The 17421-nt window shown below is 41.1% G+C and overlaps 1 protein-coding gene across 1 annotated transcript in view; it reads left to right on the top strand.

The window, feature by feature from the left end:
* PRKAA1 (protein kinase AMP-activated catalytic subunit alpha 1) overlaps positions 1 to 14886 on the top strand; it is a 144695-nt gene extending 129809 nt beyond the window's left edge. The window contains exons 6-8 of the mRNA XM_053701233.1: positions 4887 to 5111; positions 5206 to 5695; positions 14737 to 14886. Of these exons, the coding sequence (XP_053557208.1) occupies positions 4887 to 5111; positions 5206 to 5695; positions 14737 to 14871 (850 nt within the window). The 3' untranslated portion in view covers positions 14872 to 14886. The remainder of the gene's footprint in view (positions 1 to 4886; positions 5112 to 5205; positions 5696 to 14736) is intronic.
* Positions 14887 to 17421: the final 2535 nt, after the last annotated feature.

Genomic DNA, 17421 nt, shown 5'->3' with positions numbered 1-17421 from the left:
CCAGCAAAATCTATAGAGTTTTGGGAAAAAATCCCCAAAGTTGATGGGGCTATTTCTACTCTTGCTAAACGTACCACTATTCCTATGGAAGATAGCACTTCCTTTAAGGATCCTTTAGATAGGAAGCTTGAATCTTATCTAAGGAAGGCCTATTTATATTCAGGTCATCTTCTCAGACCTGCTATTTCTTTGGGTGATGTTGCGGCTGCATCAAGTTTCTGGTTGGAAAATTTAGCGCAACATGAATTGGATTCTGACATATCTAGCATTGTTCGCCTACTGCAACATGCTAATCATTTTATTTGTGATGCCATTTTTGATATTATCAAAATTGATGTTAGATACCTGTCTTTAGCTGTATTAGCTAGAAGAGCTTTGTGGCTTAAATCTTGGAATGCTGATATGACATCTAAAACTAGATTACTATCTCTTTCTTTCCAAGGTAATAATTTATTTGGTTCTCAGTTGGATTCTATTATTTCAACTATCACTGGAGGAAAAGGAGTTTTTTTGCCTCAGGATAAAAAAACCTAAGGGTAAATCTAAGGCTTCTAACCGTTTTCGTTCCTTTCGTCAGAATAAGGAACAAAAACTCAATCCTCCTCCCAAGGAATCTGCTTCCAGTTGGAAGCCTTCCTCAAATTTGAAATAAATCCAAACCATTTAGGAAACCAAAGTCTGCCCCTAAGTCCGCATGAAGGTGCGGCCCTCATTCCAGCTCAGCTGGTAGGGGGCAGATTAAGGTTTTTCAAGGATTTTTGGATAAAATCTGTCCAAAATCATTGGATTTAGAGCATTGTCTCTCAAGGGTATCGAATAGGATTCAAAGTAAGACCTCCTGTGAGAAGATTTTTTCTCTCACACATTCCTGTAAATCCAGTAAAAGCTCAGGCTTTTCTGAAGTGTGTTTCAGACCTGGAGTCTTCAGGGGTAATCATGCCAGTTCCTCCTCAGGAACAAGGTTTGGAGTTTTATTCAAACCTATTCATTGTACCAAAGAGAGAAAATTTGTTCAGACCAGTTCTGGATCTGAAAATTTTGAATCGTTATGTAAGAGTACCAACTTTCAAGATGGTGACTATAAGGACTATTCTGCCTTTTGTTCAGCAAGGACATTATATGTCCACAATAGACTTGCAGGATGCATACCTTCATATTCCGATTCATCCAGAACACTATCAGTTTCTGAGATTCTCTTTTCTAGTCAAGCATTACCAATTTGTTGCTCTTCCATTTGGCCTAGCAACAGCTCCAATAATCTTTTCAAAGGTTCTGGGTGCCCTACTATCTGTAATCGGAGTACAGGGTATTGCGGTGTTTCCTTATTTGGACGATATCTTGGTACTAGCTCAGTCTTTACATACTGCAGAATCTCACACAAATCAACTAGTGTTGTTTCTTCGGAAACATGGTTGGAGGATCAGTTTACCAAAAAGTTTCTTGATTCCTCAGACAAGGGTCACCTTTTTAGGCTTCCAGATAGATTCAGTGTCCATGAACTCTGTCTCTAGCAGACAAGAGACGTTTAAAATTGGTCGCAGCATGTCGGCTCCTTCAGTCTCAGTCATTCCCTTCAGTGGCTATGTGCATGGAAGTTTTAGGTCTCATGACTGCAGCATCGGACGCAATCCCCTTTGCTCGTTTTCACATGAGACCTTTACAGCTTTGTATGCTGAATCAATGGTGCAGGGATTATACAAAGATATCACAATTAATATCCTTGAATCCCAATGTACGACAATCTCTGACATGGTGGATAGATCACCATCGTTTGGTTCAAGGGGCTTCTTTTGTTCGGCCAACCTGGACTGTGATCTCAACAGATGCGAGTCTTTCAGGTTGGGGATCTGACAGCACAAGGGGTTTGGAAATCTCAAGAAGCGAGATTACCAATAAATATTTTAGAACTCCGTGCAATTCTCAGGGCTCTTCAGTTTTGGCCTCTGCTAAAGAGAGAACCGTTCATTTGTTTTCAGACAGACAATATCACAACTGTGGCTTATGTCAATCATCAGGGTGGGACTCAGTCCCCAAGCTATTAAAGAAGTATCTCGGATACTTGCTTGGGCGGAATCCAGCTCCTGTCTAATCTCTGCGGTGCATATCCCAGGTGTAGACAATTGGGAGGCGGATTATCTCAGCCGCCAGACTTTACATCCAGGGGAGTGGTCTCTCCATCCAGATGTGTTTTCTCAGATTGTTCAGATGTGGGGGCTTCCAGAGATAGATCTCATGGCCTCTCATCTAAACAAGAAACTTCCCAGATACCTGTCCAGGTCCAGGGATGTTCAGGCGGAAGCAGTGGATGCGCTGACACTTCCTTGGTGTTATCAGCCTGCTTACATCTTCCAAAATCATCATGGAACAGTCTTTTGTGTTGCTGGTGGCTCCAGCATGGCCACACAGGTTTTGGTATGTGGATCTGGTTCGGATGTCCAGTTGCCCGCCTTGGCCACTTCCGTTACGGCCGGACCTACTATCTCAAGGTCCGTTTTTCCATCTGGATCTTATATCATTAAATTTGAAGGTATGGAAATTGAACGCTTAGTTCTAAGTCATAGAGGTTTCTCTGATTCAGTGATTAATACTATGTTACAAGCTCGTAAATCTGTCTCTAGAAAGATTTATTATAGAGTTTGGAAGACTTACATTTCATGGTGTTCTTCTCATAATTTCTCCTGGCATTCTTTTAGAATTCCTAGAATTTTGCAGTTTCTTCAGGATGGTTTGGATAAGGGTTTGTCTGCAAGTTCCTTGAAAGGACAAATCTCTGCTCTTTCTGTCTTATTTCACAGAAAAATTGCTATACTTCTTGATATACACTGTTTTGTACAGGCTTTAGTTCGTATTAAGCCTGTCATTAAGTCAATTTCTCCTCCTTGGAGTCTTAATTTGGTTCTGAGGGCTTTACAGGCTCCTCCATTTGAGCCTATGCATTCTTTGGACATTAAACTACTTTCTTGGAAAGTGTTGTTCCTTTTGGCTATCTCTTCTGCTAGAAGAGTTTCTGAGCTATCTGCTCTTTCTTGTGAGTCTCCTTTTCTGATTTTTCATCAGGATAAGGCAGTTTTGCGGACTTCTTTTGAATTTTTACCTAAGGTTGTGAATTCTAACAACGTTAGTAGAGAAATTGTTGTCCCTTCTTTGTGTCCTAATCCTACGAATTCTCTGGAGAGATCTTTTACATTCTTTGGATGTGGTAAGAGCTTTGAAATATTATGTTGAAGCTACTAAAGATTTCAGGAAGACTTCTAGTCTATTTGTTATCTTTTCTGGTTCTAGGAAAGGTCAGAAGGCTTCTGTCATTTCTTTGGCATCTTGGTTAAAGCTTACGGCTCATTCTACTAGGTCAGTTTCCACTTCCTGGGCTTTTAAGAATGAAGCTTCTGTTGATCAGATTTGCAAAGCAGCATCTTGGTCTTCTTTGCATACATTTACTAAATTCTACCATTTTTATGTTTTTTCTTCTTCAAAAGCAGTTTTTGGTAGAAAAGATCTTCGGGCAGATGTTTCAGTTTGATTCTTCTGCTTATAATTTCAGTTTTTTTCATTATAAAGATTAAAACTTTTGATTTTGTGTTGTGGATTCATTTTTTTCAGCGGAATTGGCTTTCTTTATTTTTATCCCTCCCTCTCTAGTGACTCTTGAGTGGAGTTCCACATCTTGGGTATTTGCTATCCCATACGTCACTAGCTCATGGACTCTTGCCAATTACATGAAAAAACATAATTTATGTAAGAATTTACCTGATAAATTCATTTCTTTCATATTGGCAAGAGTCCATGAGACCCACCCTTTTTATGGTGGTTATGATTTTTTTGTATAAAGCACAATTATTCCAATTCCTTGTTGATGCTTTTTACTCCTTTCTTTATCACCGCACTGCTTGGCTATTCGTTAAACTGAATGAGGGGTGTATTTATAGGCATTTTGAGGTTTGGGAAACTTTGCCCCTCCTGGTAGGATTGTATATCCCATACGTCACTAGCTCATGGACTCTTGCCAATATGAAAGAAATTAATTTATCAGGTAAATTCTTACATACATTTTTTTCCCCCATGATTCAAATAGAGCATACAATTTAAAAAAATAAAAAATCTTTCAATTTACTCATCAAATTTGTGTCGTTTTCATTTTCTATGTTGAAGAAATATCTAGATACAGAGAGGCCTATTTAACAAAGGTCTGTCAGACCTGATCCGACAGTGCGGATCAGGTCCGACAGACATCGCTGGATGCGGAGAGCAATATGCTCTCCGTATTCAGCATTGCATCAGCAGCTTGTGACAGCAGGGGCTGTCAATCAACCCGATCGTACTTGAACGGGTTGAATTGTGGCGATCTCTGTCCGCCTGCTCAGAGCAGGCGGACAGGTTATGGAGCAGCGGTCTTTAGACCGCTGCTCCATAACATGCGTTTCTGGCGAGTCTGAAGACTTGCCAGAAACACGGGCCCTCAAGCTCCATTCGGAGCTTGATAAATGGGCCTCATAGTGTGCACGTCTGGAGCACTGCATTATAGGAAATGTTGCCATCTAGTGCTTTTGCTAATGTCTAACATTCTTGACAACTGCTGCCATATAGTGATGCAGACGGGTACACACTCCTGATCTTACCTTCCTGCTTAAACAAAGAATAACAAGAAAATGTGGTAACAGAAGTAAATTTGAAAGCTATTTAAAATTGTATTTTCTATCTGAATCATAAAAGAAAATTAAGTTTTATGTCCCTTTGGAAGGACCACTAAAATATTGAATTACATGATTCGGATTGTGCATATTTAGAAAACTGATGTAAGTTGGAAAGTTGTTTTACAATTGAAAATTTTCCAGAATTGTTGAGTTAATTTATTATTATTTTTTTTTATTTAAATTCTATAAATTCAGACTTTATGCTGGGCCAGAGGTAGACATATGGAGCAGTGGAGTCATACTGTACGCTTTACTATGCGGAACTCTTCCATTTGACGATGACCATGTGCCAACCCTTTTTAAGAAGATCTGTGATGGAATCTTCTACACACCTCAGTATCTTAATCCGTCAGTTATTAGCCTTTTGAAGCACATGCTGTTGGTGGATCCAATGAAAAGGGCTACTATTAAAGATATTAGGTAATTATTTATTTTTAAAATCTGCCTTTTTTTAAATACATTGTTATCAAATACAATATTTTTGCACAAACATTATATAATTTCTGCTTTTTAGGGAACATGAGTGGTTCAAACAAGACCTTCCAAAATATCTGTTTCCTGAGGACCCATCTTACAGTACAAACATGATTGACGATGAAGCCTTAAAAGAAGTGTGTGAGAAATGTGAGTGTACGGAGGAAGAGGTGCTGAGCTGTCTATACAGTCGGAATCATCAGGACCCATTAGCAGTTGCTTATCACTTGATCATTGATAACAGAAGAATAATGAATGAGGCCAAAGATTTCTATTTGGCTACAAGCCCCCCTGATTCCTTCATGGAAGAGCCCCAATCAGCTCGGCCACATCCAGAGCGAGTTCCCTTCTTAATAGCCGAGTCACCTCGACAACGGCACACTCTGGATGAGTTAAACCCACAAAAGTCCAAACACCAGATAGGTGTAAGAAGAGCAAAATGGCATCTAGGAATTAGAAGTCAAAGTCGACCAAATGATATTATGGTAGAAGTTTGCAGGGCTATGAAAATGCTGGGCTATGAGTGGAAGGTAAGAGTTTAATTTGTTCAGTAATGTTAAATATGAAAGGACCAGTCAACACGGTAGATTTGCATAATCAACAAATACAAGATAACAAAACAATGCAATAGCACTTAGTCTAAACTTTAAATGAGTAGTAGATTTTTTTTTCTGACAATTTTAAAAGTTATGTCTATTTCCACTCCCCCTGTACCATGTGACAGCCATCAGCCAATCACAAATGCATACACGCTTATTCTTGCACATGCTCAGTAGGAGCTGGTGACTCAAAAAGTTTAAATATAAAAAGACTGAACATTTTGTTAATTGAAGTAAATTGGAAAGTTGCAAAAACTGCATGCTCTATCTGAATAATGAAAGTTTAATTTTGACTTGAGTGTCCCTTTAAATTCAAATTGTGCAATGCATTTCTGTGTTAATATTTTTTTTTTCTTCTGTTAAGTGTGATCAGTCCACGGGTCATCATTACTTCTGGGATATTACTCCTCCCCAACAGGAAGTGCAAGAGGATTCACCCAGCAGAGCTGCATATAGCTCCTCCCCTCTACGTCACTCCCAGTCATTCTCTTGCACCCAACGACTAGATAGGATGTGTGAGAGGACTATGGTGAGCCGTTTTTTGGCGCTTTTACTACACATCAAATATTTCAGTCAGCAACTCATTGTATTCCCTGCATGATCCGGTTCATCTCTACAGAGCTCAGGGGTCTTCAAAACTTATTTTGAGGGAGGTAATTTCTCTCAGCAGAGCTGTGAGAATTATAGTTTGACTGAGATAAAAAACGTTTATTCTGTAATTTGTTTCCTGCTTTCAGAATTTGTTATCTTTGCTAATGGGATTAAACCTTTGCTAAAGTTGTGTTATTTACAAGGATTGAATAACTGTTTCAATGTATTAATTTTCAACTGTCATAGATCTTCTGTGCTTCTTAAAGGCACAGTACGTTTTAATATTATTCTAATTGAATTGTATTTCCAAGTTACAAGTTTATTTGCTAGTGTGTTAAACATGTCTGATTCAGAGGATGATACCTGTGTCATTTGTTGCAATGCCAAAGTGGAGCCCAATAGAAATTTATGTACTAACTGTATTGATGCTACTTTAAATAAAAGTCAATCTGTACAAATTGAACAAATTTCACCAAACAACGAGGGGAGAGTTATGCCGACTAACTCGCCTCACGTGTCAGTACCTACATCTCCCGCTCAGAGGGAGGTGCGTGATATTGTAGCGCCGAGTACATCTGGGCGGCCATTACAAATCACATTACAGGATATGGCTACTGTTATGACTGAGGTTTTGGCTAAATTACCAGAGCTAAGAGGTAAGCGTGATCACTCTGGGGTGAGAACAGAGTGCGCTGATAATATTAGGGCCATGTCAGACACTGCGTCACAGGTGGCAGAACATGAGGACGGAGAGCTTCATTCTGTGGGTGACGGTTCTGATCCAAACAGACTGGATTCAGATATTTCAAATTTTAAATTTAAACTGGAAAACCTCCGTGTATTACTAGGGGAGGTGTTAGCGGCTCTGAATGATTGTAACACAGTTGCAATACCAGAGAAAATGTGTAGGTTGGATAAATATTTTGCGGTACCGACGAGTACTGAGGTTTTTCCTATACCTAAGAGACTTACTGAAATTGTTACTAAGGAGTGGGATAGACCCGGTGTGCCGTTCTCACCCCCTCCGATATTTATTTAGAAAAATGTTTCCAATAGACGCCACCACAAGGGACTTATGGCAAACGGTCCCTAAGGTGGAGGGAGCAGTTTCTACCTTAGCTAAGCGTACCACTATCCCGGTGGAGGATAGCTGTGCTTTTTCAGATCCAATGGATAAAAAGTTAGAGGGTTACCTTAAGAAAATGTTTGTTCAACAAGGTTTTATATTGCAACCCCTTGCATGCATTGCGCCGATCACGGCTGCAGCGGCATTCTGGATTGAGTCTCTGGAAGAGAACATTGGTTCAGCTACTCTGGACGACATTACGGACAGGCTTAGAGTCCTTAAACTAGCTAATTCATTCATTTCGGAGGCCGTAGTACATCTTACTAAACTTACGGCGAAGAATTCAGGATTCGCCATTCAGGCACGCAGGGCGCTGTGGCTAAAATCCTGGTCAGCTGATGTTACTTCTAAGTCTAAATTGCTTAATATACCTTTCAAAGGGCAGACCTTATTCGGGCCCGGGTTGAAAGAGATTATCGCTGACATTACAGGAGGTAAAGGCCATGCCCTGCCTCAGGACAAGAGCTCTTGTTAATGGGAGTAATCCATCCAGTTCCACGATCGGAACAGGGACAGGGGTTTTACTCAAATCTGTTTGTGGTTCCCAAAAAAGAGGGAACTTTCAGACCAATCCTGGACTTAAAGATCCTAAACAAATTCCTAAGAGTTCCATCGTTCAAGATGGAGACTATTCGGACAATTTTACCTATGATCCAAGAGGGTCAGTACATGACCACTGTAGATTTAAAAGATGCTTACCTTCACATACCGATTCACAAAGATCATTATCGGTACCTAAGGTTTGCCTTCCTAGACGGGCATTACCAGTTTGTGGCTCTTCCATTCGGATTGGCTACAGCTCCAAGAATCTTCACAAAGGTTCTGGGTGCTCTTCTGGCGGTACTAAGACCGCGGGGAATCTCGGTAGCTCCATACCTAGACGACATTCTGATACAAGCTTCAAGCTTTCAAACTGCCAAGTCTCATACAGAGTTAGTGCTGGCATTTCTAAGGTCACATGGATGGAAGGTGAACGAAAAGAAAAGTTCACTCGTTCCACTCACAAGAGTTCCCTTCCTGGGGACTCTTATAGATTCTGTAGAAATGAAGATTTACCTGACAGAGGACAGGCTAACAAGACTTCAAAGTGCTTGCCGCACCCTTCATTCCATTCAACACCCGTCAGTGGCTCAATGCATGGAGGTAATCGGCTTAATGGTAGCGGCAATGGACATAGTACCCTTTGCACGCTTACACCTCAGACCACTGCAACTGTGCATGCTAAGTCAGTGGAATGGGGATTACTCAGACTTATCCCCTTCTCTGAATCTGGATCAAGAGACCAGAAATTCTCTTCTATGGTGGCTTTCTCGGCCACATCTGTCCAGGGGGATGCCATTCAGCAGACCAGACTGGACAATTGTAACAACAGACGCCAGCCTTCTAGGTTGGGGTGCCGTCTGGAATTCTCTGAAGGCTCAGGGACAATGGAGTCAGGAGGAGAGTCTCCTGCCAATAAACATTCTGGAATTGAGAGCAGTTCTCAATGCCCTCCTGGCTTGGCCCCAGTTGACAACTCGGGGGTTCATCAGGTTTCAGTCGGACAACATCACGACTGTAGCTTACATCAACCATCAGGGAGGGACAAGAAGCTCCCTAGCTATGATGGAAGTATCAAAGATAATTCGCTGGGCAGAGTCTCACTCTTGCCACCTGTCAGCAATCCACATCCCGGGAGTGGAGAACTGGGAGGCGGATTTCTTAAGTCGTCAGACTTTTCATCCGGGGGAGTGGGAACTTCATCCGGAGGTCTTTGCCCAAATACTTCGACGTTGGGGCAAACCAGAGATAGATCTCATGGCGTCTCGACAGAACGCCAAGCTTCCTCGTTACGGGTCCAGATCCAGGAGCAGTCCTGATAGATGCTCTGACAGCACCTTGGGGCTTCAGGATGGCTTACGTGTTTCCACCCTTCCCGTTACTTCCTCGATTGATTGCCAGAATCAAACAAGAGAGAGCATCAGTGATTCTAATAGCACCTGCGTTGCCACGCAGGACTTGGTATGCAGACCTGGTGGACTTGTCATCCTGTCCACCTTGGTCTCTACCTCTGAAACAGGACCTTCTGATACAGGGTCCCTTCAAACATCAAAATCTAACTTCTCTGAAGCTGACTGCTTGGAAATTGAACGCTTGATTTTATCAAGACGTGGGTTTTCTGAGTCAGTTATTGATACCTTAATACAGGCTAGGAAACCTGTTACCAGAAAGATTTACCATAAGATATGGCGTAAATACCTATATTGGTGTGAATCCAAAGGTTACTCTTGGAGTAAGGTTAGGATTCCTAGTATATTGTCTTTTCAACAAGAAGGTTTAGAAAAGGGTTTATCTGCTAGTTCATTAAAGGGACAGATCTCAGCTCTGTCCATTCTGTTACACAAACGTCTGTCAGAAGTTCCTGACGTCCAGGCTTTTTGTCAGGCTTTGGCCAGGATTAAGCCTGTGTTTAAAAACTGTTGCTCCACCATGGAGTTTAAACCTTGTTCTTAATGTTTTACAGGGCGTTCCGTTTGAACCCCTTCATTCCATTGATATAAAGTTATCTTTGAAAGTTCTATTTTTAATGGCTATTTCCTCGGCTCGAAGAGTCTCTGAATTATCAGCCTTACATTGTGATTCTCCTTATTTGATTTTTCATTCGGATAAGGTAGTCCTGCGTACTAAACCTGGGTTTTTACCTAAGGTAGTTACTAACAGGAATATCAATCAAGAGATTGTTGTTCCTTCTTTATGCCCAAATCCTTCTTCAAAGAAGGAACGTCTACTGCACAACCTGGATGTAGTCCGTGCTCTAAAATTTTACTTACAGGCAACTAAGGAATTTCGACAAACGTCTTCTGTCATTTACTCTGGGCAGAGGAGAGGTCAAAAAGCTTCCGCTACCTCTTTCTTTTTGGCTTCGTAGCATAATTCGTTTAGCTTATGAGACTGCTGGACAGCAGCCTCCTGAAAGAATTACAGCTCATTCTACTAGAGCTGTGGCTTCCACTTGGGCCTTCAAGAATGAGGCCTCTGTTGAACAGATTTGCAAGGCTGCAACTTGGTCTTCGCTTCATACTTTTTCCAAATTTTACAAATTTGACACTTTTGCTTCATCGGAGGCTATTTTTGGGAGAAAGGTTCTTCAGGCAGTGGTTCCTTCTGTATAAAGAGCCTGCCTATCCCTCCCGTCATCCGTGTACTTTTGCTTTGGTATTGGTATCCCAGAAGTAATGATGACCCGTGGACTGATCACACTTAACAGAAGAAAACATAATTTATGCTTACCTGATAAATTCCTTTCTTCTGTAGTGTGATCAGTCCACGGCCCGCCCTGTTTTTAAGGCAGGTAAATATTTTTTAATTTATACTCCAGTCACCACTTCACCCTTGGCTTTTCCTTTCTCGTTGGTCCTTGGTCGAATGACTGGGAGTGACGTAGAGGGGAGGAGCTATATGCAGCTCTGCTGGGTGAATCCTCTTGCACTTCCTGTTGGGGAGGAGTAATATCCCAGAAGTAATGATGACCCGTGGACTGATCACACTACAGAAGAAAGGAATTTATCAGGTAAGCATAAATTATGTTTTTTTTTTTTTTTAATAGCACACACCTGCACCAGTATTCAAACACAAAACCTTCTCAGAGAGTCAGCATTGGCTTGTATGATACAAATGGTCTTCACAGACACTATACACACCTGCACCAGCTCTCTGAGCTTGAATATGGTTGCATGGGCCCTCAAGCATATGTGCAGATGCCAGTAAAAAAAAACAATAAAAATATCTTTAAGATAAGAGAAGTGCTAAAATTGAAGCACAAAAACAATGAAAATGTAGATTTATTTTTCTTACATGAGTTTGTTGAAGAGGGGCGTTACCAAAGCTACTAGTGGGCTGTATAAATATTTCTATTGGTTTATGACTTACATGTAGAATAGTTGCTCATTTTCTGTGATGAGGCGCAGATACTAATCAGACCAAAAAAAAAAAAAAAATTTTGTAAGTTTGAGCACAGATGCGCTTCTCTAAAGTAGAGCTGAGGAGAATTAAATGGAGAATTCTTCCTTTGTTTGTTTGATAAATTGAGCCCTTAATATCATATTGTAACAATTTTTATATTTAAAGAAAATTATCCTTTTACCTTTAAAAACGAAAAGCCCATGTGTTTAAATGTGTGCAAATTATTATTATACTTTTTTTTTTTTGTGAAGCGCCAACATATTCCGCAGCGCTGTCCATGGATACAATTCATTTAAATAAAACTGATATAAAACTTGTAAGACAGGACAACATTTACAAACGCATACAGGAGTGATTGAGGGCCCTATTCCCGTGGGAACTTACAATCTAGAAGGGTAGGAGGTTGAGAAACAGGAGTTGGGGACTGCAAGATTGAAAAAATGTTAATGCAGTTAGATTAGGTAAATGTTGGGTAAGTGAAATTAATTTATTGCTGAGTGGTGTAGGCTTCCCTGAACAAACGTCTTCAGGGAGCATTTAAAAAAGAAAAATGAAGGCAAAGCCTGACAGCACGAGGGAGAGTATTCCAGAGGGTAGGTGCTGCACGACAGAAGTCCTGCAGTCTAGACCGAGAAGAGGTGATAGTCGCAGATGCAAGGAGCAGGTCATTGTTCGATCTTGGTGGGCGGGCTGGAGTATACTTGTTGATTAGAGAGGATAGGTAGAGGGGACCGGCGTTGGTGAGAGCTTTGTATTGAAGGGTGAGAATTTTTGAATTTAATTCTGCTGTGAATGGGGAGCCAATGAAGGCACTCGCAGAGGTGTGCAGCAGATAGAGCGACGGAAAAGGTGGGTCAGCCTGGCAGAGGCATTTAAGATGAATTGAAGGGGGAAAGAGGAAGGCCAGTAAGTAGGTTATTGCAGTAGTCAAGTCGGGAAATAACAAGGGAGTGGATTATTTGCTTTGTGGTGTTAGCGCACAGAAAAGGGCGAATCTTGGAAATATTGGGTAGATGGTTGCGGCAGGATGTAGAAAGCGATTAGATATGGGGGTGAAGGATAGATTTGAGTCAAGTGCAACTCTGAGGCAGCTGACTTGGGGCGATGGGGAAATGGTGATGCCGTCAACAGGGATAGAGAAGTCAGAAGTTGGCTTAGAGCTTGAGGGGGGGGGGGGTTTAAGAAGGAGCTCAGTCTTGGACATATTAATCTTTAGGTGGTGAGAGGCCATCCAGGACGAAATACCAGATAAGCAGTCGCTGACATGAGAAAGGACAGAGGGAGAGAGAGCAGGGGTGGAGAGGTAGATCTGGGTGTCATCAGCATAGAGGTGATATTTGAAGCCATAACTGTTACGTTTACCCAGCGAAGAAGTATAAATGGAGAAGAGTAGAGGACACAGAACAGATCCTTGAGGTACTCAGACAGAGGCATTGGAGAGGAGTCGCCGGCAAATGACACAGAAAAAGACCTGTGAGAGAGGAGTGAATCCAGGAAAGAGCAGTGTCAGAGGCCAAAAGAGCTAAGGGTCTGTAGGAGGAGGGGGTGTTCAACTGTGTCGAAGGCAGCTGAGAGGTCAAGTAAGATGAGTATAGAGTAGTGGCTGATATTTTTTAGCAGAGAGAAGATAGTAACCTTGGTAAGGGCAGTCTCAGTTGAGTGTTTGGGGCGGAATCCAGATTGCAGGGGGTCAAGCAAGGAGTTGGACAGGAAGTGGGTTAGGCGATTGTAAACTAGTTTTTCAAGGAGTAATATGGGGCGGTAGCTTCAGGAGGGAGGGTTTGAGTTTGGGTGTGACTTTTGCGTGTTTGAAAGAAGAAGGGAATGAGCCGGTATAGAGAGAGGTTTAATATGTGAGTAAGAGCAGGAGTGAGGGTGCAAGACAGGGAGGGTATTAGATGGAAAAAGAGAGGGTCGAACGGGGAGGTAGTGAGGTGTGAGGAAGATAGTAAGTAGAAACTTTATTCTCAGTGGCTGGATGGAAGATGCAGAGGGTGTAACTGGGCCTGTTAGTACGTGTTTTGTTTAAAAAGTTGTCTGCCAGGTCTTGAGCACTAAAGACAGAAGGGGGGGGGGGAGCAGGTGGGTAGAGGAGAGAGTTAAAGGTGGAGAAGAGTCGTTTAGGGTTTGAGGAAAGAGTAAATATAAGAGAAGTAGGTTTGCTTGGCTAAGTGAAGGGCAGAAGTGTATGAATGAAGAATAAACTTTGTGTATAAAATCGGGTTCAGAGTGAGTTTTCCTCCAGACACGCTCAGTAGTACCGGAGCATTTTTGCAAATGTTTGCTGAGAGTGCCAGGGATGTAAATGACGGCGTGATGTTTTGTGCAGTCGGGGAGGGGCAAGTGTGTCTAGTGCAGAGGAGAGAGTTTTGTTATAGTGGGCTGTAGCGAGATCAGGGCAGGTTATAGTGGAAGTGTGAGGGAGGAGATCTTGAATGATTTTTGAAAATTGGAGCAGATCCACAGCATGTAGATTTCTGTGGGGTTTAGCTGTTGCATTATTATAGGTGACCAGGTGATGGTCTGAAATGGGAAAAGGGCGACAGGTGAGGTGAGATATAGAACAGAAGTAGGAAAATACTAGGTCGATGGAGTATCCATCACAGTGAGTAGAGAATAGGGTGGATTGTGAGAGACCGAAGGAGGATGTGAGTGAAAGAAGTTTAGAGACAGCAGGGGCAGATGGGTTGTCAATGGGATTGTTGAAGTCCCCAAGAATTAGGGTTGGTATATTTGTAGAGAGAAAGTGAGGAAGACAGGCGGCAAAGTTGTCAAATCCTCTACAAAACTAATTACTGATGGCTCATAAAGATAATTCAAGGGACATAAAACCCAAAATATTTTGTTGAAAAGCAGGAAGGTAAGTTTTTAGGAGCGTGCTCTTGTCTGCAGCACTATTGTATCAGTTTTGCAACAATGTTGTACATTTGCAAGAACACTAGATGGCGGCAGTCGTTCCTGTCGTGAAATGTGCACACTACCTATCTAGATATCTCTTCCACAAGGAATAACATGAGAACAAAGCACATTTGATAATAGAAGTAAATTGGAACTTTTTTTGTATTCTCTATCTAAATCATCAAAGAAAAATTTGGTGTTTTGTGTCCCTTTTAAATTTAATTTGACTTGATTCAAATAATCTTGATAAGCCCTACATAAAATAAAGGTTCCTGTAGAAGATGGAGCCATCATAGCTTTGTTGAACATAGTGGTTGATTTTAGACCTGTATTGTGTTGTGTTCATTCCTTATTTGAAAAATGTTTGCTTTCAGGTGACTATATTGAAATTCTTTTGTCATTTTGTTTCCTCTAGGTTGTAAATCCATACTACTTACGTGTAAGAAGAAAGAATCCAATAACTAGTATGCTAACTAAAATGAGCCTCCAGCTGTACCAGGTTGACAGCCGAACATATTTGCTTGATTTCCGCAGTATTGATGGTAGGTGATAATGGAACAATTTGGTTTATTTTAGCATGTGCAGTTTCCATTACAGATTTGTGTTAAATTTTGTGCAAATATGCTAGATTTAAAGGCACCACAAACACCTTTATAATTTATTTTATATACGTGGTGAGAGTCTGACTTGTTACGTATGGGGATATACATTCCTATCCGGTGGAGGCAAAGTTTCCCAAACTCCAAAAGCCTATAAAACCCATCTCACTCATACCTTTTTTTAGTTTTTACTTTGCCTCAGTTTGAGATGGTTGAAGTTAGATGATGTGCTTGATTTCCTCAGTAAAAGGCGCTTCAGCGCATATTTAAGCCCAGTTCCCCTCAGAGTACAGTGCTTGTCAGAGGGATGTGATGGGAGTACTACCTAATGATACTATGTTTTCGCCTCATGGGATTTTATTCGTATCTTTGTACTAAAGAAGGAACACTCTTTCAGACCAATTCTTGATCTGAAAACTAAACAAATTTTGTAAGAATACCAACTTTCAAAATGGAAAGTATCCGGCCTATTCTGCCTTTTATTCAACAAGGCCACTTTATGTCCACAATACATTTACAGGATACTTACCATCACGTCCCAATTCACCCAGAACATTACCAGTGTCTAAGGTTTTCTTTTCTGGAAAAGCATACGTTTGTTGCTCTTCCATTTTTGTCTAGCTACAGCTCCAAGAATATTTACCAAGGTTCTAAAATACCCTTTTATCTTTAATTGGAACTCAAGGTTTTGCAGTATTTCCTTACCTCTTGGTGCTGGCTCAAGCTTCTCATTTAGCAGAATTTCACACACAACTTGTTTCTTCAGACATGGTTGGATGATCAATTTACCAAAGAGTTCCTTGGTTCCTTAGGCAAGTCAACTTTTCTTCTGTTATGTGTGATCAGTCCACGGGTCATCATTACTTCTGGGATATAACTCCTCCCCAACAGGAAATGCAAGAGGATTCACCCAGCAGAGCTGCATATAGCTCCTCCCCTCTACGTCAGTCCCAGTCATTCTCTTGCACCCAACGACTAGATAGGATGTGTGAGAGGACTATGGTGATTATACTTAGTTTTTATGACTTCAATCAAAAGTTTGTTATTTTAAAATAGCACCGGAGCGTGTTATTACTTCTCTGGCAGAGTTTGAGGAAGAATCTGTCAGAGTTTTTTACTATGATTTTAACCGGAGTAGTTAAGATCATATTGCTGTTCTCGGCCATCTGAGGGAGGTAAAGGCTTCAGATCAGGGGACAGCGGGCAGAGGAATCTGCATTGAGGTATGTAGCAGTTTTTATTTTCTGAATGGAATTGATGAGAAAATCCTGCCATACCGTTAAAATGACATGTATGTATACACTTCAGTATTCTGGGGATGGTATTTCACCGGAACTACTCTGTTAAAGGTCACTAATCCTTTTTAATAACTATTTATCATGTTAAACGTTTTTGCTGGAATGTAGAATCGTTTACATTGCTGAGGTACTGTGTGAATAAATATTTGGGCATTATTTTCCACTTGGCAGTTTTTTTGCTTTATTTGTGACAGTTTCGTTTCTCTTCACTGCTGTGTGGGAGAGGGAGGGGCCGTTTTGGCGCTCTTTGCTACGCATCAAAAAATACCAGTCAGTTACTTTTATTTTTCCTGCATGATCCGGTTCATCTCTGATAGATCTCAGGGGTCTTCAAACTTCTTTGAAGGGAGGTAAATTCTCTCAGCAGAGCTGTGAGAATTCTTATAGTGACTGTGAATAAAAACGTTGCTTTGTATTTTTTATGTCAAATTTAATTATTGTTATTTTACTAATGGGAACAAACCTTTGCTAAAAGTTTTGTTGTTTTAAAGTTTGATGCTATAACTGTTTTTCAGTTCACTATTTCAACTGTCATTTAATCGTTAGTACCTCTTTGAGGCACAGTACGTTTTTTGCTAAAAAAGATTATAACCAAGTTGTAAGTTTTTTGCTAGTGTGTTAAACATGTCTGACTCAGAGGAAGATATCTGTGTCATTTGTTCCAATGCCAAGGTGGAGCCCAATAGAAATTTATGTACTAACTGTATTGATGCTACTTTAAATAAAAGTCAATCTGTACAATGTGAACAAATTTCACCAAACAGCGAGGGGAGAGTTATGCCGACTAACTCGCCTCACGCGGCAGTACCTGCATCTCCCGCCCGGGAGGTGCGTGATATTTTGGCGCCTAGTACATCTGGGCGGCCATTACAGATAACATTACAAGATATGGCTACTGTTATGACTGAAGTTTTGTCTAAATTACCAGAACTAAGAGGCAAGCGTGATCACTCTGGGGTGAGAACAGAGTGCGCTGACAATGCTAGGGCCATGTCTGATACTGCGTCACAGCTCGCAGAGCATGAGGACGGAGAGCTTCATTCTGTGGGTGACGGTTCTGATCCAAACAGATTGGACTCAGATATTTCAAATTTTAAATTTAAATTGGAGAACCTCCGTGTATTACTAGGGGAGGTCTTAGCAGCTCTCAACGATTGTAACACCGTTGCAATACCAGAGAAACTGTGTAGGTTGGATAAATAC

The sequence above is a fragment of the Bombina bombina genome, chromosome 2 (genome assembly GCF_027579735.1).
Source record: "Bombina bombina isolate aBomBom1 chromosome 2, aBomBom1.pri, whole genome shotgun sequence".
NCBI lineage: Eukaryota > Metazoa > Chordata > Amphibia > Anura > Bombinatoridae > Bombina > Bombina bombina.
The sequence above is the reverse complement of the archived record's forward strand: the minus strand, read 5'-3'. Positions and strand labels throughout refer to the sequence as shown.